Source organism: Nakaseomyces bracarensis (assembly GCF_045282275.1).
Source record: "Nakaseomyces bracarensis strain CBM3 chromosome Unknown Scaff13_0, whole genome shotgun sequence".
In the NCBI taxonomy this organism is placed as follows: domain Eukaryota; kingdom Fungi; phylum Ascomycota; class Saccharomycetes; order Saccharomycetales; family Saccharomycetaceae; genus Nakaseomyces; species Nakaseomyces bracarensis.
In genome coordinates this window covers 2111871-2133249 of record NW_027263959.1, presented here as the reverse complement: position 1 = coordinate 2133249, position 21379 = coordinate 2111871, and the positions used below count along the sequence as shown (strand labels likewise).

At 36.2% G+C, this 21379-nt stretch overlaps 8 protein-coding genes across 8 annotated transcripts; 6 read left to right on the top strand and 2 right to left on the bottom strand.

Moving 5' to 3' along the window:
• Positions 1–136: 136 nt before the first annotated feature.
• NSA2 (rRNA-processing protein NSA2) lies at positions 137–922 on the top strand (the record flags this gene model as incomplete). Its single annotated transcript, XM_071055129.1, has 1 exon — positions 137–922. One exon carries the CDS (start codon positions 137–139, stop codon positions 920–922), a length of 786 nt encoding a protein of 261 aa, XP_070909822.1.
• Positions 923–1587: 665 nt separating this feature from the next.
• RSP5 (NEDD4 family E3 ubiquitin-protein ligase) lies at positions 1588–4056 on the bottom strand (the record flags this gene model as incomplete). Its single annotated transcript, XM_071055128.1, has 1 exon — positions 1588–4056. The coding sequence occupies one exon, from the start codon at positions 4054–4056 to the stop codon at positions 1588–1590; it is 2469 nt and encodes an 822-aa protein (XP_070909821.1).
• A 1115-nt stretch (positions 4057–5171) lies between these two features.
• On the top strand, positions 5172–6878 carry DSE1 (Dse1p; the record flags this gene model as incomplete). The annotated part of the gene is made up of 1 exon (XM_071055127.1): positions 5172–6878. The coding sequence occupies one exon, from the start codon at positions 5172–5174 to the stop codon at positions 6876–6878; it is 1707 nt and encodes a 568-aa protein (XP_070909820.1).
• A 798-nt stretch (positions 6879–7676) lies between these two features.
• YCK3 (casein kinase YCK3) lies at positions 7677–9218 on the bottom strand (the record flags this gene model as incomplete). The annotated part of the gene is made up of 1 exon (XM_071055126.1): positions 7677–9218. One exon carries the CDS (start codon positions 9216–9218, stop codon positions 7677–7679), a length of 1542 nt encoding a protein of 513 aa, XP_070909819.1.
• A 381-nt stretch (positions 9219–9599) lies between these two features.
• EAF3 (Eaf3p) lies at positions 9600–10736 on the top strand (the record flags this gene model as incomplete). The annotated part of the gene is made up of 1 exon (XM_071055125.1): positions 9600–10736. One exon carries the CDS (start codon positions 9600–9602, stop codon positions 10734–10736), a length of 1137 nt encoding a protein of 378 aa, XP_070909818.1.
• A 1429-nt stretch (positions 10737–12165) lies between these two features.
• SDD4 (Sdd4p) lies at positions 12166–15612 on the top strand (the record flags this gene model as incomplete). The annotated part of the gene is made up of 1 exon (XM_071055124.1): positions 12166–15612. One exon carries the CDS (start codon positions 12166–12168, stop codon positions 15610–15612), a length of 3447 nt encoding a protein of 1148 aa, XP_070909817.1.
• Positions 15613–16346: 734 nt separating this feature from the next.
• On the top strand, positions 16347–19118 carry AGC1 (citrin; the record flags this gene model as incomplete). The annotated part of the gene is made up of 1 exon (XM_071055123.1): positions 16347–19118. The coding sequence occupies one exon, from the start codon at positions 16347–16349 to the stop codon at positions 19116–19118; it is 2772 nt and encodes a 923-aa protein (XP_070909816.1).
• Positions 19119–19614: 496 nt separating this feature from the next.
• On the top strand, positions 19615–21294 carry ROK1 (RNA-dependent ATPase ROK1; the record flags this gene model as incomplete). The annotated part of the gene is made up of 1 exon (XM_071055122.1): positions 19615–21294. The coding sequence occupies one exon, from the start codon at positions 19615–19617 to the stop codon at positions 21292–21294; it is 1680 nt and encodes a 559-aa protein (XP_070909815.1).
• Positions 21295–21379: the final 85 nt, after the last annotated feature.

Below are 21379 nucleotides of genomic sequence, written 5' to 3'. Positions count from 1 at the left end.
AAAAAAATCCCAATACTCAAAAATTTTTTTTGCGATGAGCTCTTGTTTTTATTATATAACAAGCCTATTATAAGATATCTTTATATAGAGGTTTACAATAGAAACAAGACACCAATATATACTGAGATAATAGATAATGCCTCAAAACGATTATATTGAACGTCATATCAAGCAGCATGGTCGTCGTCTCGACTATGAGGAGAGGAAGAGGAAGCGTGAGGCCAGAGAGTCACACAAGATATCTGAGCAGGCTCAGAAGTTGACTGGTTGGAAAGGTAAGCAGTTTGCTAAGAAGCGTTATGCTGAGAAGGTTGCCATGCGTAAGAAGATCAAGGCTCATGAGCAATCCAAGGCCAAAGGTGGTAGTAAGCCATTGGCTGACAGTGGTGAGGCCTTGCCTACCTATCTTTTGGACAGAGAGCAGACCAACACTGCCAAGGCCATTTCATCTTCTATTAAGCAGAAGAGATTGGAGAAGGCTGACAAGTTCTCTGTTCCGCTTCCTAAGGTTCGTGGTATTAGTGAGGAAGAGATGTTTAAGGTTGTGAAGACTGGTAAATCCAAGTCTAAGTCCTGGAAGAGAATGATCACTAAGCATACTTTTGTCGGTGAAGGTTTCACCAGAAGACCTGTGAAAATGGAGAGAATCATCAGGCCTAGTGCGCTAAGACAGAAGAAGGCCAATGTTACCCACCCAGAGCTTGGTGTAACGGTGTTTCTGCCAATTCTTGGTGTGAAGAAGAATCCACAATCGCCAATGTACACCCAACTAGGTGTGCTTACGAAGGGTACTATTATTGAAGTGAATGTTTCCGAATTAGGTATGGTTACCTCAGGTGGTAAAGTTGTTTGGGGTAAATACGCTCAAATCACCAATGAACCTGACAGAGACGGTTGTGTTAACGCTGTTCTACTGGTATGAATAATATTTTTTTCAACCTTCTGATATTTCAAAATTCATAAGGAAAGAAATATTAAAAATAAAAATAATTTTCTCAATAGGAAAACAATTCTGTATATTAACTCATAGCATTTATTTACTTTAATATTTTTATATATCTGGTTTTAAAACTTTTTTTTTACTTGCATTTTGTTGTGATCATGCCTAAGGGGAACAACTCGATTTCCATCAATGATGAATAGTTACTCAAGATACAGAAAGATTTTAATGTTATAAACTTTCATATTTATCATACATGAGTTCTCTATTTTTTAAAAATCGGTATTAAAAAAGAAATAAAGTAAAATTATTCTCATATCAAAAATAAAGGAAACAAAAAAATAATAAAAAGAAAAGAAAAGAAAAGAAAAATATAAACGTTAATATAATAATATTGTTATTGATAAATGGAATAAATTTGTAGTGAATTACTTGTTAAGTGTAAAAAATAAAATAAAATGAGAATTCTATGAATAAAAAACGATTTATTTTTACTGGCGCACGAAATAAAAAATTGAGTATACTGTATCAGGACTTAGAGCAGGAAAGCAAGGAAGGAGTTAGAAGAGTAGTTAAAAATAAAAATAAAATATCAACACCTTAATCCGAAATACAGGCGAAATATGAAAAACCATTAAGTCATTAAATCATTCTTGACCGAAACCAATCGTTTCTTCGACAGCTAATGTAAGCTTCTTAGCCATGCTATCATAGTCTGCATAAGGTGGAAGATCAACTCTGTTGAAACATGTATGTGATTTTGGCAATTGTTCAACTTCACCAGCTTTTTCGATAGTGAATCTTCTTGGACCATCTGAACCTTGCAAATCCTTAAAACCATTAACTGGAATACGGGAAGTACCAGTGGTGAACTGTAACAAACGTGCTCTTTGTTCGTTATCCCAATCACTGACACACTTCCAGAACCACTGTATAACTTCATCAGATTCTTGGTAACCACGATAATCAGTATGCTTTTTCCAGTCCTCGATATCAATTTCTGCAATACCACCGATCAACAATTCTAACTCACGTTCATCGAACACAGTTACGAGATCTTCTGGTATTAGCTCGTTGAAACCATCCATAAATGCTTTGAACTGTTCTTCAACTCTATCAACGATTCTCCATTGAGTATACAATTCAACATACTCCTTCTTATTTTCATCAGTAACTTCAATGTTCCTTCCATCGGGTTTCAAATCCACGGTGACAACCTCACCAAAACGTTCATCATCTGCAGAAAATGTTAGATCCAATACACCATCTATGCTGTTTTCTAGCATCCAGTTCAAAGAATTATAAACATCTGCATCGACACCTTCCATATCCTGTAGAACGACCTTCTTGCGTAACATCATTTTGTAAAGAGCTCCGACAAAGAACGCATCCAAGAATCTTCTATGGAAAACACCCAAACCTACAACTCTACCAATAAACTTGAAGTAGTTCAAATGCTCTGGGTTAATACCACTGTTGGAATTGATTTGAATAGTGTAATTATCATGTGCTGAATATTCGAATAGACAGTAGAATGGATTGAACATCTCGTGGGATAACAAGAAAAAGAATTCTCTTGAAACACCACCGTAATCTAGACCCTCTTCACCATCAAACTTGATCATTAACCTCTTCTTCAAATCTTCAGGGGTCTGTCTCATAATTTCTTGATAAGCGTCTTCAAAGATGTTCTTTCTGCGTACCTTGATGTGGCATTGGCCAGGTAATATACGAAGAGCTGGTTGAGATCTGAAGTAGATAACCTTACGCCTGAAGTCACGTTTGTATTGTGGAACATTTTGATCTAAGGAAGAAGGTAGTCTTGGGTCATCCCATGTAGTAGTCTTAGTGTTATGGTCCACGAAGTAGACACGAGCGGTATTTGTTAGTCTCATTTCCCAGCCAGAAGGCAATGGACCTAATTGAGAAACAGGTTGTTGTTGAATTGTAGTATTTGTGGGACCGTATGTACGAATGTATTGTTGTCTTCTTGGATCAACCCAAGTTGTTGTCCTAGTATTGTGGTCAACAAAATAGGCTCTTCCTTCAGGAGTAAATCTCTGTTCCCAACCAGATGGTAGCTCTCCCAACCCCGATGTAGTAGCACCAGTGGCAGCAAAAGCGGCAGCAGCGGCACCGTTGATAGCTGGGGTGGAAGAAGCACTACCAACTTGGACTGTGACACCATCACCCCCACCAGGTAGTGTTCTGCCTCTGTGTTGTCTTCTTTCAAGTTCTGTATTGGCAGAAAGTTGGTTACCACGTTCAGTCTCAGACTGTTCGAGGGTAGGACGCTTCCAAGTTGTAGTTCTGCTATTATGGTCGACGTAATAGGTACGGCCAAAGTTGTCCGTTCTTCTCTCCCAGCCAGGGGGCAAACGTCCGTACTGGTCCTCAAAGGAGGAGTATTGTCTGTTGGCAGCACTTGCAGCAGCTGCAGTTGCAGCAGGGTTGCTTTGGTTACCACTCTGCAGAGTAGTTTCGACAGCTTGTGCTGTGGGTCTTGGCGTCAACGATGCGGGATCCCCTCTTGCATTACTCGTACTACTTGAAGTACTCATAGTACTGCTGTTGTGGTTAGCAATAGGAGAAGAGGAGACATTGTTGTCTAGACTCAAGTGTGCCATGCCTTGCGCCACAGAACTGGAGTGTGTAGCAGCACTATTGGTGTTACCACTTGGTGTAGACGCAGAGGAACTTCCTGGAGTCTTGGAGAGCACAATGATCAATCTACCACTCACGGCCATACCGTCATTTGAACGTTTCAGGTCTCTAGTGATAGTCTCCTCCTTGGGCCTCCCACCGCTGGCTACAGTGTCCTCGTCGAGATGTCCCAATACATCACCAACCCTAATGTTTACAACACCGAGAAACCCTTGATCCTTCTTCTTGAACTTCTTCTGATCAAATACCTGGATTGTCAGAATTGAATTCTCCGTGATCTCATCAAATTTAAACGTCTCATTCCAGTACGGATTCAAAGTCTTCTTTGCAGCAGTAGTACTCTTGGTCTGATACCCATCTATCGTCAACACCGCGAAGGGATCAGGAGATCTAAAGACATCTCTACGATATAATGACTCTGCAGCCACTAATTTCACAGAAATAGAAGGCATTTTTTATTTTGTTATTGTATTCTAATCAATTCCTCTTTTTTGTTTTTCTTCCTTTCTTCTTATCTCTATATAGTTTGTAATAATAACCAATCAAACAACAAAAAAACAACCTTCTTACTTTAATTCCCTTTTAAATGTTTATTGTGAGAGAAGCAGAGATATAAGATATAAGATATAGGTAGATAGAATAAGAGATAAAAAATAATAAATAATAAAGAAATAAAGGATTTCCTTTCCAATTGCCCACTCTTGCCCTCTCTTGCCCTCTCTCTCCCCTTTCAGAGAAAAAGAAAGAAACGAAAACGGGTAGCAAAATCAAAGAAACAAAAAAATTAAAAAGCACTTTGTAAAAAAAAAAAAGGCCCAGACTTATTCCGCACACACACAGAGCGAAGAAAACAGCTCTCATAGCTCTCTCTATTAACACACACACACACACACACACACTCTCTCTCTATATATCTTCACAAACGATAGTCATCTCTCTACTCGTTCATGGTTACTATCCTCGGAGACCCTTTAATAGGCATTGTATACGATATTATAATGTTGTACGTATGGCATCACACATATCTTTCGTATCGATGGATCGATATGTTTATATGTATATATATATATATATATATACATATATTGTTGCTGGGTTGTATCACGACGCACGGACATGCTGGTTTTTTTTTCGGATGCTCGTGAGTCCTACTGGTATATTGTGTTTGTGGAAAAACACCCAGTAGTAAAGAGCTCTGTGTGTAAACACGTTAACTTGCTTTTTTTCTTTCTTGCTTTTGGTGTAGGTATTTACATATTACTCAATTGGGTCTAATTGTAAATATCAAGGGAAAAAGATGAGTATAATGTACTAAGACTATAACAATTTAGATATTAGTTCTATAATTTTTCTAAGCTGGTTACTATAGATGAAAAACAAAATACTTAGCCATAGCAAGCAAAGAACTAGATATATAAAGAAAGCCATATAATATATATACACCTAAAATGATTGTATAATCCTTATCTCTTTCTCTCTCTCTTATTCTTTATTTCTAAGATAAAGAAACTTCAAAAAGTGAAAAAAAAAACAACAACAACAACAACAACAACATAATAATAATAAAATGTATTATGAACCAGTTAATATATTTCGCCAACCTGCAATAAGTGTACGCAAACGTGGTGATACTCAACCGCCATCAATGCTAGATACTCACTCCTCTCGTGTGTCCTCTTGGCAGAACAACTCGTCTAGAATGAGCTCGCCTATACTGAGGAAAGTATCGGATGACTACTACCTGTTAAAGCGGGTGCGGTCGGACTACTGGGAGCTGGAGGATATGAAGAACACCTCTACTAGTTTCAGTACGGAGGGTGATTTGGTGATGGTAACGAATAATAACGCCACGGATAACTTGAAGCTCCTGCGGGTTCTGGATAACGACAAGTTGCGTGTCTTGCAGACCATCACTGTGCCCGGTGGCCCTATCACTGCTGCTTGTTTGCTTCCGGTCTCGCAGTTTGACCCTCACGCTTATGTCGAGACCCACGACCAACTGATCCTCACGGGACACCAGGACGGTATAGTGAACTTGATCTCCACAAGTATCCACGAGGGTACCTCAAAGATTGTTAAAAGGTACAACCACAGAAAACACATGGTGTCTACTTTGGAGGCGAAGAACCTGGACAACGAGATAAACATGTTATTGACTAAGGACCAAAAAGTGAATAAAATGGCCATGCCAGTTACTAAGTTAAGACCATGGAACGGTCTGGGATTCGTATCCATGATCAACGACTGTCTGTTCGTGTTCACCTTGAATAATACAAAGACACCACAGTATTTAGACGCTTTCCCCGGTATTAAGTCCTTCGCAGTACAGAACCACGACAACCCTTACTTGTTAGGCCTCACAGGTTCCTTCTTCGGTGCTCACAACGTCGCCCTACTGGACTTAAAGAAGACTCTATACATCCCTGATCCCGAGGTGAACCCTCAAACGCTGAGGTTAGACTCGGCTAGGGTGGCAGCTGATTGTACTTGGATCAGTGGTTGCTACCTGGCACAGGCGCTGGGCACCAAGATAAATATCTGGGATGTGAGAAGAAACGACGGTAAACCTAAATGTGTTCTCACTCCTGGAAAGGGTGTTATTGAAAGTTTAATATACTACAACGAATCAGAAACGTTGTTTAGCGCTGATGATCAAGGTAACATTATCTCTTGGGATTTAGCTAACCTGGACCAAATGGAACAATGCGGACTGATCCATGGTCTAGAAGCTGCTGCAAATGAGTTCAGTAAAAAAGAACTTCTAAACACAAACTTCTTTCAATGTGGTAATGTCATAGTGAGTGGACAGGGTTCCGATATTGAGTCCACAAGAAAACAGACTAGGTACATACAAGTCAACCAGTCGAACGGTAAATTGTTCAGCTACTCTAATAACGAGCTGGGAGTACATCAGATATATGCGGAATCTGTTGGAATGAATACAAATGTTTCCGACACCGAGACTCTGCAAGGTGCAGAAGTTTCCTACGAACTAATCGATACCGGGAAACATACAGATTCTGACCATGACCATGAGGCTGCAGTTAGCTTCATGCACTCTGACTCCACTACATTACACTCAAGAGACTTTGACAGCCACTCTGACTGTGTCTCAACTGATGCTACCGACCACGAACACGAAAATAGAGAGATCATCACTATAAATTTTGAAAAACCCAACCCCACGTATGTAGAGGAGAAATTATTCTCACCCTATGGTAACTCTGCACTAAAATCCAGCGAATCTACACTTGAAGTGTATGAATATTTCTGATAAAAAAAATTCTAATAACGATTAATTATAAAACTAATGCCAATGACATGGTTCTTTTTACACAAATTATTGTTCGGGCTAACAATTATTTTGACCATATACTTTAATCCATTAATTCATTAATTCACCTGATTATTTCATTTCCTATTTCATTTCTTATAGTCCAAAACAGAGGATACCCAAAATTAAAAAAAAAAAAAAAAAAAAAAAAAAGAACAAAAATAAACTAAGTTTTATTGACAGATTCTTGGTGCTTTTTTAGTTCTCAAAAATTATTACTTATATTTTATTGTTTTTTTTTTTGTTTTTTTTTAACACTATGCATCGATTTCCAACTTTTCTAAATTTATTATTCTCCATTTTTTGTTTGCTTTTTCACTAGCAACATACCACATATACCCTTAACATCCAATTCTTACGTTTTTGTTTGAAATATAAGTTTATAATAAATAATTATATAGTACTATAAAAATATACATACCACCAACCAAGTACTCTAAGACAAACTTTTGATCGAGAACAATATCCGAACTCCATCGGAGTGTCATTTTAACTATGCATTTATTGTGAATTATATTACATGATCAACATGCTACATAAAATAAATAATTACATAAAGAAGTCCCAAAAATAAATGCAAATAGATTGAATCGAGATCATAACTTAATGTAAATGGGATAACTTTAATTGTTCGTTTCACTAAATGATTGGGATCTTTTTAGTCATACGTTTTAAGTTTTTAACATAACACACATCATCACAGTATTTCAATAATTTATTAGCAAGGTTTGGCTTTTCTTAGGAGTAAAAGCAACAGCATAACTTTGCACAAAACCCTTTTGAATTACTATTTGAAGAGTATTCATCATTTGTTGGATCGTATCGTTGCTGCTGGACATTGAAGTTATCTTTGTTCTTCTGATATTGAATATGAGCTTTTGAATTATTGCGCCTATTGTCATTTCTGAGTTGTGATTGTGATTTAGCTCTTCCGTGAACACCCATAGAATCATAACCCTGGCTATGATTAGGATGATTTAGTGTCTGATAAACTGCATCAGAACCACCTTCTGAAAGAGCAGATAAGTGTTTAGGATCGTTAACATAGTTTTGGCCATTTCTTGAAGGAACTGCGGATTTATTTTTCGCGCTATCCATGACGTTTTGAGCAAGTTGTATTTGTTGTTGTTGAGAGGTCCTCTTAGAAGTGTTTCTATTTCGACCAGCATTATTACCATTGTTGTTAGAAGTAGTGTTGTTATTTCTTGGTTGAGGATTTCCATAGCCATGTAGATTTGCTCTTTTATTTACACGAATGTCCCAGCCTTTGCCACTATTCAAATCCATCCAATCATAATGGCCATCGTCCTGGTATCCTTTCGAGAGCAGTACACCATCCATTAATGATATTAGGTAGTCGTAGTCGGGATCTTCATCAAATTTCAGAGACCTAGTATATTTTAGATATGTTGCAAATTGAGAAGGTATCTGATTATTTTGTAGTAATTCGTCTGGGTTTAATTTTTGCTTGGTTAGACCAATTTTTTCGTATTTCAATTTATTATTAGGGGCCTTCAGGCCCTGCCACGGTAGTGAACCTCTCAAGAAGTAAAAAAATACATGGCCCAGCGACTCCAAGTCGTCTCGTCTAGATTGCTCCCTACCAAAATGTGTATTTATGGACATGTATCTAGCAGTACCGCTTAGGGATTTCCTCTCTCTATAAGGGATGTGTTGTTTCGTTCTTGGGTCACGATATTGTTTCGCCATTCCAAAATCTACCATGTAAATTAAATTAGGATCACCTTTTGCCGACTGGGCACAGTATTTGACACAATCGTTCCCCGAAGAACCCGTCTTCTGAAACTCTGATATTAAGAAATTATCCGGTTTAATATCTCTGTATATAAGGTCATGCTCGTGGATAGTTCGTACTCTATCAATCATCTGTTTCGCAAGCATGCAGGTAGTCTTAATCGAGAACCTCCTTCCACACCATTCAAAAAGATCCTCCAGTGAAGGACCCAGCAAATCGATAATCAAAACATTGTGCATCCCCTCTTGCCCAAAGTAGTAAGCATGCGGTATACCTTTGCTCCCATTAAGAATCCGATAAGCACGGAACTCATCCCGTAACTGTGGAGCATCCGAATGCCGCGGCTCAAACTTAATGGCAACAGGGAACCCTGCCAAAACATTATCACCGCCAACAACCTCCTCCCCATTCAGTATATTCTGCCCTTCAAAGATAACTCCAAAAGAACCTTCCCCAATTTTAGGCCCTACCGTATAATGCATCCCAACAACATGCTGATAACGGTTAGCCTTATGGTTAGACATTGTTGTACTAGTTGTTTGTGTTTTTGTTTTTCTTTCCCACCCCCAAATATTAAATGATAGAAGAAAAAAAAAGCTCCTTCTCTATCTCGATCTATTAAAAACCTTCCTACTGTTCAAAGATCCAATATATATATACAACACTGCCGACTTACTTGTACTTAAACTCTTGTGGTGATCCCTTTTGAGCTTCAATTCATTGTTTTAATCACACAAAGATAGAAAATTTTTTTTTATTTATTTTTTTTTTTGGATCCCCGTGGAATCCCGCTTTTTTTTTTTTATTTAAAAAAATAAAAGTTTTGGATCTTTAAGATTTATAACATATAGCTCTATACAACTAACTACAATTCTCGGTTATCCATAGGAGTATAGACTCATACGATGTTTGAAGTTGGAGGAAAGTGTCTGGCGTATCATGGCCCGCTTTTATATGAGGCCAAGATCTTGAAGAGATGGAATCCCAAGACTAAGAAGGTTGAGACGACGTTGGCGCCTGAGGGTAGTGATGAGAGTGCTCCTGAGGTGGATAAATCTGGTGATTTCCATTATTTCATACACTATCAAGGGTGGAAATCGAGTTGGGATGAGTGGGTAGACGTGGATCGGATTATGGAGATGACGGAAGAGAATGTTGATATGAAGAAGAAGTTAGCGTTGGAGGCGAAGCGGAGCGCTAGAGAAGCACAACAGCGGGCTAAGAACAGTGCTACTGGTCGGCGTGGTCAGTCTAATTCTAGTGCTAGTGCATATGTGGATAAGGCCAATGGTGTTATCGGCAATGGTACTGGCGGCAATGAGATTTCTGGTGTAGTGATAGAGGGTTCGCATCGTCATGGGAGGAGTCGAGAGAGTAGTAATACGAAGATATATGATGATGGGGATTTCATACCGTCTAGTGCCTCACATCTGGTTTCCAGTACGTTGTCCGGAAACTCGGCCAAGAATCGGGTACGTATTCATGTGCCTATGCTACTTGAGAGCATGCTGGTGGATGACTGGGAGATAGTTACTAAGGACAAGAAAATTAGCAACTTACCTAATCCATTTCCCGTAGAGCAAATACTGGATATGTTCAAGAGTGATATCGCGGAGCGCAGTGCATCTCCTGTGGAGGTAGCCCAGCTTGAAGAGTACACTGATGGGATGAAGCAATATTTTGATGAATGTGTTGGTGTAATGTTGCTGTATAAACTTGAGAGACTCCAGTACGAACTAGTTTTCTACCCGACTGCCGAACAGCAAAACTCGCCGCAGGCTGAATTCAAATTTCTGTACGGGAAAAGACCAGGTCAATTGTACGGAGTTATACATCTTTTACGACTGATAACTGTGCTTCCTAATATGCTCAGTAACTGTCCGGGAATGGACATGCAGGCCATTAAACTAATAACTCGCCAATCAGAACGTCTGTTACTATGGATTGTAGACAGACTCGACGATTTGTTACCTCATAAAGTAAATAAATCGTATTACACAAACACTTCAAGTCAATATGAAGGAGTAGCGCTTGGACTGTAAGAAATAAGAAGGAGGGGGAAGAAAAAACTGCTATTTTTTTTTCTTTTAGTTTTTATTGGTAAGAGGGGCTATAGAAGAAAAGATAAATAAAGCGATTTTGAGATCCCTCCTGCATTACAACATCGAGAGCAGAAAGTATTGCATAAAATGAAAAAGGCAAAAGTTTACAAATGTCATTATTAATAACAGGTTTTTGAGCTAAATAAAAAAACTATTGTCAAGGCAAAAAAAAATAGTAACGAAAATGAACAGTAAAAATAAAAATTGAAAATAAAAATTAAAATCGCGGCGAGACGGATTTTATTCATTATTTTTCTGGTACTTTGTACACGTTTTCTTCTAAGTCAAGATTTAGAATGGATAAAAAAAAAAGAGTAGTTCTGAATCCTTATACGTAACATCAGCTGATTTTTGAAGTTACAGATTACCGGTTTTCTTAGTTTTTTGTTTATTATTGCCTAGATATGTGATATTCATGTTACTCTAACGTTCTCGAACCCTTGATGATTCTAACCGCTATGCAAGGGCCCCACAGCTGTCTCCCCCACATATACAAAAGCACTTCCTGTTACCTTTTCTTTATATATTTTAATTTCTTTTTTTTTTTCCTTCTTTGTTTTTCTACTACTAATATTTTTTCTTCCCTCGTTCTTTCAGAGTATATGCTGGTTGCTAATGCTGTTGCTTTTTTTTGTTCTTTGTTTGTTTTCCTTATATATAGATTTTTCTTTTTTACATTTCGGGTTCTATGGTTTTATTGTACACTTTAATTTCCATTCCCAGCTTCTGACAGTCTCCACGATATTCGGGTTGTTCACTACAACTTATTACCGATCGGCACTTCTATTACTACAACAAAGGGCTTTTTGTTTCTTTTTTTTTCCCATTTATTTTGATTTCATATTGCTATTTCATTCTCATTTTAAATTCTATTTTTTTTTCTAATAATGTCAAATTATATCAAAGAAAATGAATTTTTGATCAGAGGAAAAAAAGAGCTATATATAGGGACAGTGGAAATAATAACGTAATAAATGGTTTGAGTTTAAACAAGAAGGACAAAAGCTTTAAAAAAGATTCTTGACATTATTTTTTAACAGGTCCTATTTTTGTCCTTTTTTTTTTGGCTTTTAAGTGTGGACTACCCTTATAAATAACTAAGGAGAGGGAAAAAAAAAAGTTGTAGAAATTTATTGAATTCTTAAACATTCAAGGGCTAAATTTCGTGGATATTATAACCGAAAGTGTAATATAGGAAATATATAATATTAAGGTGAATCGGCATTAAGAGAGATCTAAATATCGAAAAAGCTGTATTTTGCTGTTGTTTTTTTTTTTTTGAAGACTTTTTATTTTTCTAAAGGGAGAATTTAAAGGAAGAAGATTAAGAATATAGTTAACTATAATAATTCAAAACTGCTGCAAGTAGATGTCAGGTGGTATACCGTTTCGTACTAATATTTCGGTTACGGGAGAATCTAAAAAGATGGGTAGGAAGAGCTCGGTTCTAATGGTTATTGGAAAAGATGGACAGGCCAGATACAAGTGTCCGCATCCTGATTGTGATAAATCATTTACTAGACAGGAACACTTGTCGAGGCACAAACTGAACCACTGGCCCAAAGAGATTTATACTTGTAACTTTGTTTACTTGGACACACATGAGAGGTGTGGAAAGACCTTTGTCAGGAGAGATTTGCTGAATAGACATGAGAAGAGACATGAGACAAAACAATACTCAACTAGTAAGTCACGCTCTAAGTCTAGGGAAACTACTCCGGCTACACCAACAGTAGGTATAGAATCAGTATTATCGAATAATACTAATAACTACATGATGAGTAAGTTCCCCATCAGTTCTAATGAACAACATACTCCTAGGAAAAGACCTAAGCTGAAAAGCGTCGAGAGTAGTACCAGTAATGTTTTTTATAATTCCTCTGAGCAGAAAACCCCTAAAACCGAAGATTCCATCTATTCTCAGGTTAATGGACAACAACACGAAAATAATTTGAAACCGAATGATGCAAATGTAAAGAACATGTTTAACTTCATTTTCAATGGTAAGGTTAACGTATTAGACCCTCTTCTGAAAAAAGAAAATGTGACCGTACGAAGTTCGCCAACTCATACAACTCAGAAAACCTTTCAAGTACCAAATCCACTAGTATATCCAGAAAATCAAACTGCCACTACGAATGATACTAATGCCTTAGGATATAATGCGGACATCTTTAACTATGGTACAAATGCGACTGACAATGATAAAGTTAAAGATTCCCATCAAATGCCTATTGATCCGAGCTTCAACTCAAATCCTAACAAGAACCTCCAGGACATCCCCCCTAAAGATAATGTTGTGAGAACTGCTGGTACTGGAATCAAGGATAACAATATATCTTCTGATACTACTAACAAGAATCAAGAAGTGTTCGATTGGAGTTCTGTGATGGCAGATCGTGAAGATCCCTACCAATCAATTTCAACTTCAAATTCTAGTGCAAACTTGAATAAAGTTTACGACTTATTTTCTATTGACTTCCTTAATGATGACCCTTTGCAGAATTTCATGCAAGAGCTTTCAGTTGGTCATAATAATATATTAAACTCCACAACGACCTCTGCTCCATCCACACATCCTAATAATAGTCCGATCCAAGAAAGTACGTGCTCCTCATCAGGTATGAGAAAGTCGGAAGATCTACATCTGCAAGCTAGTGCCAAGTATGATGATAGTCAAAAATCACAAATAAAAGATAACTTGACTAGACAAAAAAATAATATTGACAACTTCATTAAAAAGGACAAAGAACAGAGAAGGCCGAAAGACTATGAAAATAAAAATCACAAACAGAAACAAAGAAAAAATATGAAAAATTCAATGAAAGAAATACCATCTTTTTTTTATGTTGATCAATCAACTAAGTATGACATTTCTAAGGATAAATGTTTAGAGCTTTACAACTTAGTTCCAGAGTTAGGTTATCTACCTGTGGTTGAGCTTAAAAGGGCTCTTCAATCATTTTGGTGCAACTTCCATCCTCAATATGGTTTGCTTCATAAGCCATCCTTTAACGTTAACGAAACTCCTGCTATTTTGATTCTGGCAATTATAATGACTGGGGCTAGTTTTCTAGGGTCGAATGCTCGTGAAACAGTCAGTGATCCCATTTGCGGTCCTTTGCGTTGGATTATATTCTCGCATCCAGATTTTCAACCTCCCTCTCAAACGTATATCATTCAGAGTTTATTATTATTGGAAGGATACGAAAAAGCATGTACTAATCGGTATTTGCATGAGAGATCTTTTTTGCATCATGGTACCACTATACAACTATTAAGAAGGACTCCTTCTTTGGGTGGACATCCGTCAATTGTTAAAAGAGAGGGTACTATTACGGCAGCGGAAGTAATAGCTACTGAAAATGGTCAAAGAGATGCATTGGAAGAAATCTATAAACAGTGGATTGACTTTGAAATGTTGAAAAGAATTGCGTTCTATGCTTTCTACATGGACACTACCCATGCTGTGGTATTTGGTTATTGGAACTTATTCATACATTGTAACCAAATTCAGTTGAATCTGCCATGTTCAGATGAAATTTGGGAATCATATGATCTGAGTTACAATACGCTGTTAAATAACGGATTTGGTGCTACAGCGAATATGAAGGATTATAGATTTTTACCCACATTAAAAGGTTTAATGAATGAAGTGACAGACAACTTGAGGAAACTGAAACTAAACAGATCGCCGGGATCGTTTAATATCGGGTCAAAGGAACCTTTGAGGAATGATAATAACCGCAAGAAATGGGACATTAGAAGTATATTTGGCAAGAAATTACTCTTAGCAGGTATCATATCCATTATGTTCCAGTGTCAGGAGACTATTTTACCTACATCTTTTAGAGTAGGTTACGAAAATGGTGAGGTATTATCATGGACGGATATTATTTCCTTCGCAGTAAATTATTGGCTACTGAATATCCAAGGTAATTGTACAGACACAAATTTATGTATGGTGCCTTCGAATAAGGATGCAAATTTGCTGACGAACTCAAACTCTGAAGAGGATATTGATAAGAGTCGGATGAATGTAGACCTGCTTGGTAATGAAGATAATACCCTGTGTAAGATTCCTGTGTACCATGTTGTTCAGATTGTTCTCAGGATCTTCCATAATGATTATTATATATTTGCAGGAGCGCCATGGAGGATGAATGTTAGATTGGATAAGGATGAATATAAGGTCGTCTCAAACAGAGTTCTGAAGTTTGCACAAAACCCTTACAACGGCGGTGTGGCTATTATCCATGCTTTCCAATTCCTTTTCCAAATGTTTCTCAATGTCGAAAAGACGAGTAATGGGCAGGAGAAGATCACATTCAAAGATTATGATATCAACTCGGATTTTATTATTACAAGACCTAATACAGTGGCCTTAACATCTGTATTAATATGGTGTTATAACTACGTTCTCTATGGATCAGAGTCTCGCTTATGGGATAACTCTGGCGAAAGTCTAGAAGACGAAGGCAAAGGGAAACAGATAGCTGAAGAAAACCAAAGGCTGAAGGAGGACTATAAACCAAAGGAATCTTTCGAAGATTATTTGGTAAGAATGTACCAAAGTATCCATATAAATACAAATGTTGACGTTGTCACTTACCAAGCTGAAATTTGGAACAAAGCTACCCAGTTACAGACAATTCCAAATATGAATAACATGTGTGGAATGATGCAATACATGTCGGCCGTCTACAAGAAAAGTTACTGGGACCTTGGCAGAGAATTTGGTAATCTGTTTGACAACTGTTTCGAAAGAAGTATAGGAAAAGATTCACCTACTTGTTTCAATATGTACGATGTCTAAAAATTACGTTCTCCTTGTTCTACTTTTTTTTTTTTTTTTTTTTTTTTTTCTTTTAATATATACTTTAAACACTCAATTATTTTCATTTATATGAAATATTAAATTGTTTTCTTTATTACTCTCTATTTCTTATATTTCATTTGTTCATATTCCATCTTTAGATAAGAGATAGTCATGTAAACGTAATGAAGGTCGACATTTATCCGTTCCCTGAATAATAATTGGACAATATGAGCATTGAAAAAATAAAAATAAAAATAAAAAATAAAAATTGGAAAATCGGGATTTGCTCTTTCATTATGTTCGGCCTAGAATAAGTCGCAGAGTCATCTCCATGTGAAAGAAAACACCGCGCATTAAGAGCCAAACTTGAAATTTTTGAACAAAAATGACTATTCTCAATGTGTTCGAGGATCTTTTGCTTAAACCGGACTCACTTTGGACTTCTCATAAAGAACCTTAATGATTTGAATTTAGAATTATTCGGTTCATTTCTTCAAAAACTGATTCATATAGGGTATCAAGAAGTGCTTTAATCGTTTTGGGATTTTTTTTTTTTAAGTTAGTCTCTATTTATTAGTCGTAAAGATAGGCAATGCCTAAATTGTGAGTTGTTTTGGACAATTGAGTTTTTATATACTGACCCTATTTTTATTGTCTTTAAAGTCATTCGTTTTATTATTTTTTAAGTTCTTTATTGGAAAAAAGTGTATATTGGGATATTTTCCTAATAGATGATCATGGAACAACTAAATTCTAATGGCAAGAAAAAGCTGGAGCAAGCTGCAATCTTTAAGAGATTTGCTACCACGTTGGATGAAGCACAAGATGATAAAACTGCGAATATATTATCATTTCTAAAATCATCTTCGCATAAGAACGAGACTGCAGAACAGGTTAATGTTAAACTTAATGCTGAGTTAACTAAGGGATCGCATAAATCGGGAGAGATGGTTTTGAAGTATGACGATTTTATTAGTTTGATTTCGAGTTCACAGCATTTTTACTCGAAGTTCAGTGGGCATTCTTTTAGTCTAAATCAGGTCCCTGTCAATACTTTTGGCTGCATCTTTTTTGCTATGGACGAGAATAATAAGGGTTATTTGACCATAAGTGATTGGTTCCAACTGAATAACATTCTGGAAAATGACAACTATCATTTGATAATACTGTATGAGTTCTTTAGGAAGTTTGATGTGGAAAGAAATAATGCACAGTTGAGGAAAGCTGTCCTAGAGGGTAAGCAACTAAGAAATGATAGTAATCCACATGTCAGTGATACTGTTAGGAGGAAAAAGTTTCCTATAAATAGTAAATCCATTAACTATGCAAACAAGTTTCTAAGTTTTGATGAATTAGTGTTAAATTTGAACCAGTTCAAAAAAACGATACAACTACTACAGAGTAATGTAAATGATGATTTCGTGAAGAAAAATAATCTTATCCTATCCTGGGATAAGTTTGAATTCTTAAAATACTACCAATGCTTTCATAACGAGGAGGCATTTCTAACTTTGAACTCCTTAGTAACTATATTACAAAATGATCTAAGGTATGAAAAAATGATCATGGGGTTTAGGCAATTAGCCCAGCCCGATATTGGGAAACATAGATTGGCATTAAACAGAAACCAGTTGGAGTACTTATTAAAACTGTTTTACTCTCATAAAATATCCTCAGATGTTTTTGAATCCCTGAATTTATCCAATACGAAATTGATCAAATCTGACAATAATTCAATTGCTTTTAATGTTTATAGGGATTTATTTTATCTGTTTCAAAACTTTGATCTTTTAAACCAAGTTTTTATAAGATTTGCTGATGAAAATAATATGAGTGAGAGAGATATTCGGGAACAAGTGATAACAAAGAAGAACTTGATGGAATTTATGAACAAGCAATATAATAAAGTTAATAACATTATAGAATTCTCTCCTTCTCAAATCAATTTGTTATTTTCAGTTGTAGCCAACTCAAAAGAATATAATAGACATAGAACGAAGTTGATACAAAACTCCCAAGAGGTTAACCATGAAGATAGGGAAATTAATAGCTTTATTCATAATGAATTTATGCATGGGGGCCGTAATAGTAAAGAGGAACTTGAGCTATTCAACGACAACTATAAAGATATCTCAAATGGGTTTTCACAGGACTCGAAGATAAAGAGCATGTCAAAAACTGGGACCGGCTGGTTAGAAACCGTATTTGGTGGCAGAAATGATATTGCAACAATGAGATCCGATCTAACAGTTCAGGATTTCTTAAAAATTCTAAATCCAAATTACTTAAATGATGTTGTCCATAAACTTGAAGTACGACATATTGAGGAGGAATCCCTTTACACAAATTACTATTTCTATCCAATATTTGATTCTCTGTACAATTTCTCTTTAGGTTCAATTGCTGGCTGTATAGGTGCGACAATTGTGTATCCTATTGATTTTGTCAAAACCAGAATGCAGGCTCAAAGAGCTTTCTCGCAATATAAAAACTCTATTGACTGTTTCCTAAAGATACTCTCCAGAGAAGGTATCAGGGGAATTTATTCTGGTTTAGGACCTCAATTGATCGGTGTTGCTCCTGAGAAAGCTATTAAACTAACAGTTAATGATTATATGAGAAATAAATTGAAGGACAACAATGGAAAACTAAGTCCCCTATCGGAAATCATTTCAGGTGCGTCAGCCGGAGCATGTCAGGTAATTTTTACTAACCCATTAGAGATTGTCAAAATTAGGCTTCAAGTTCGAGGTGAGTATATTGCAGAGAACGCCGAAAATGCTCAAGTAACTGCCTTACAAATTATAAGAAAGCTTGGTATTACTGGTCTTTATAAAGGTGTCGGTGCTTGTCTCCTTAGAGATGTACCATTCTCTGCTATTTACTTTCCGACGTATGCACATCTGAAAAGAGACATTTTCAATTTCGATCCTAATGACAAAACGAGGAGAAATAGATTAAATACCTGGGAGCTTCTTACAGCTGGTGCGCTTGCTGGTATGCCAGCTGCGTATCTAACGACCCCCTTTGATGTGATAAAAACGAGATTACAAATAGACCCCAAAATGGGTGAAACTGCCTATAAGGGCATATGGCATGCTGCAAAAACTATATTGAAAGAAGAAAGCTTCAGAAGTTTTTTCAAAGGTGGACCTGCTCGGGTATTGAGAAGCTCGCCTCAATTTGGCTTTACATTAGCAGCCTACGAACTCTTCCATAATATATTCCCGTTACCAAATGATAAAGAGAAATTTGTGATACAAGAGGATGATAGAAGGACAAGGATATTAAATAATAACGCTAGAAGTCCGGACGTTAGTCGAAATGAACTTCATAAAATGGCAGAGAACCCATACAGTGATAATTACTTGAACTATTATTATAAGAGTTGTCAAGTGGCAAAAACGTTCATTGAGCTGGATAATAACTTTGCAAAGTTTGATCTATCCACATACTTGATGTTCCGCAACTACTTGAAACGTATATCCAAAGGAGAAGACTAAAATATCAGATCTTCACTTATCCCATCTTTCCCTTTGATATTTTGATATTTTAGTTTTAATTTAATTTTATTCTTATGACAGAAGGAACTTAAATCAATATACTCATATCTTATTAATACCCGCCCGCCTTCCTGTTCCTTATTTATTTTAAAATGATGCAAGTACCTCTCATGATTATATATCTTAATCAGATAAATGACAATATCAGTAATGACATATTTTTTTTGTATAATAGCTATAATTTATTAATTAGTACTATATATTACTATGTACACAATTCACCCAGAAATCACTGTAGGGATGTACCTTTCTTTTTTTTGGCAAGATTTTTGAAATTTTTCAGCGATGAGCTTCAAAAAATTTGCGATGAGCTTCGAATATACAAAACAATAGGAATATTAAATAATTCAATAGTTGCTCAATTTGATAAATTATTCTTAGTTGTTTTATTTTTGAATATAGTGTTATAAGGTGACTACAAAGTGTATACTAAAAAATGGATATTTTTAGAGTTTTGACTAGAGGTGCATCGGTAAATAAGAAAGCAGAACAAAAAGGTAACACTGTTGACTATAGTATTGCTGATACAGAAAAAGTTGTTAAAGATAATAAGCATTCTGAAAAGCAATTGGATAGAGAGCTAGACTTCTTTAGAAACAAGAAGATCATCAATAAAGTGGAACAAGAAAAGGAGAAAGTTAGTGAAGGTCATGCAATTGAAGAAGTTGTAGAGGACATAGATTTTGATTATGATGTTAAAATTACAACACAGGAACAGGCTAGGGCATTAAGAAAAAAATACAAGGGGAATATTACTGGTGAGGATATTCCACTACCTATTGGGTCTTTTGAGGATTTGATTTCTAGATTTGCGTTGGACAAACGTTTATTGAGAAATTTAGTCGAAAACCATTTTACTGAACCCACGCCGATTCAGTGTGAATCCATTCCTCTTACCTTACAAAACAGAGATCTTTTAGCATGTGCACCTACAGGTTCTGGTAAAACTTTAGCTTTTCTGATACCGTTGCTGCAGCAAATCATCGAAGACAAGGATATTAGTGGTTTGAAAGGTCTGATCATAACTCCTACCAAGGAATTGGCTAATCAAATATTCAATGAATGTCTGAAACTTTCAAGAAGAATCTTTTTAGATAAAAAGAGGCCGTTGCAAATAGCGATACTGTCAAAATCTTTGAGTGCAAAATTGAGAAATAAAGTTATTAGTGACAAGAAATATGACATAATAATATCTACACCTTTGAGGCTAATTGATGTGGCCAAAAATGAAGCATTGGATTTATCTAAAGTAAAGCATATTATCTTTGATGAAGCTGATAAATTATTCGACAAGACATTTATCGAACAAACTGATAACATTTTGAGTGCATGCACTGATCCAAGTCTGAGAAAGTCAATGTTCTCTGCAACCATCCCATCTAGTGTTGAAGAAACAGCTAATTCGATAATGAATGATCAAGTCAGAGTGATTATCGGTCACAAGGAAGCAGCTAATGCGAATATCGAACAAAAACTAATATTTTGTGGTAACGAAGAAGGTAAGTTGATTGCAATCAGACAGTTAGTACAAGAAGGTGAATTTAAGCCACCGATCATTATCTTTTTAGAGTCTATTACCAGAGCTAAAGCTCTGTATCACGAATTAATGTATGATCGTATCAATGTCGATGTCATACATGCTGAAAGAACAGCAATCCAGAGAGAAAAGATTATTGAAAGATTTAGAACTGGTGAGTTGTGGTGTTTAATTTGTACCGATGTTCTGGCTCGTGGTATTGATTTCAAAGGTGTCAATCTAGTTATTAATTATGATGTCCCATCCACTGCTCAAGCATATGTTCATAGAATTGGTAGAACAGGTAGAGGTGGTCGTAGTGGTAAAGCTGTTACTTTCTACACAAAGCTAGATTCAGTTGCAATTAAACCGATCATTAATGTTATGAAACAGAGTGGATGTGAAGTCGAAGAATGGATGAACAATATCTCTAAAATATCTAAGCGTGAAAAAGAATCCATTAAGAAAGGGCACTCTCATAAGAAGAGAGAACAAATTAGTACGGTTCCTAAGGTGGATAGAATGAAAAAGAAGAGAAAGCAAGAAATGATTGAAGGTTCAAAGAGGAGGAAGACTTTAGAACAATCTTCTGAAAAATAAGATACATAAATATTACTATTATCTACTACTTAATATATGAGTTATTTTTTTATATTAAAGGATGTTATATTAAAAATATTTACTT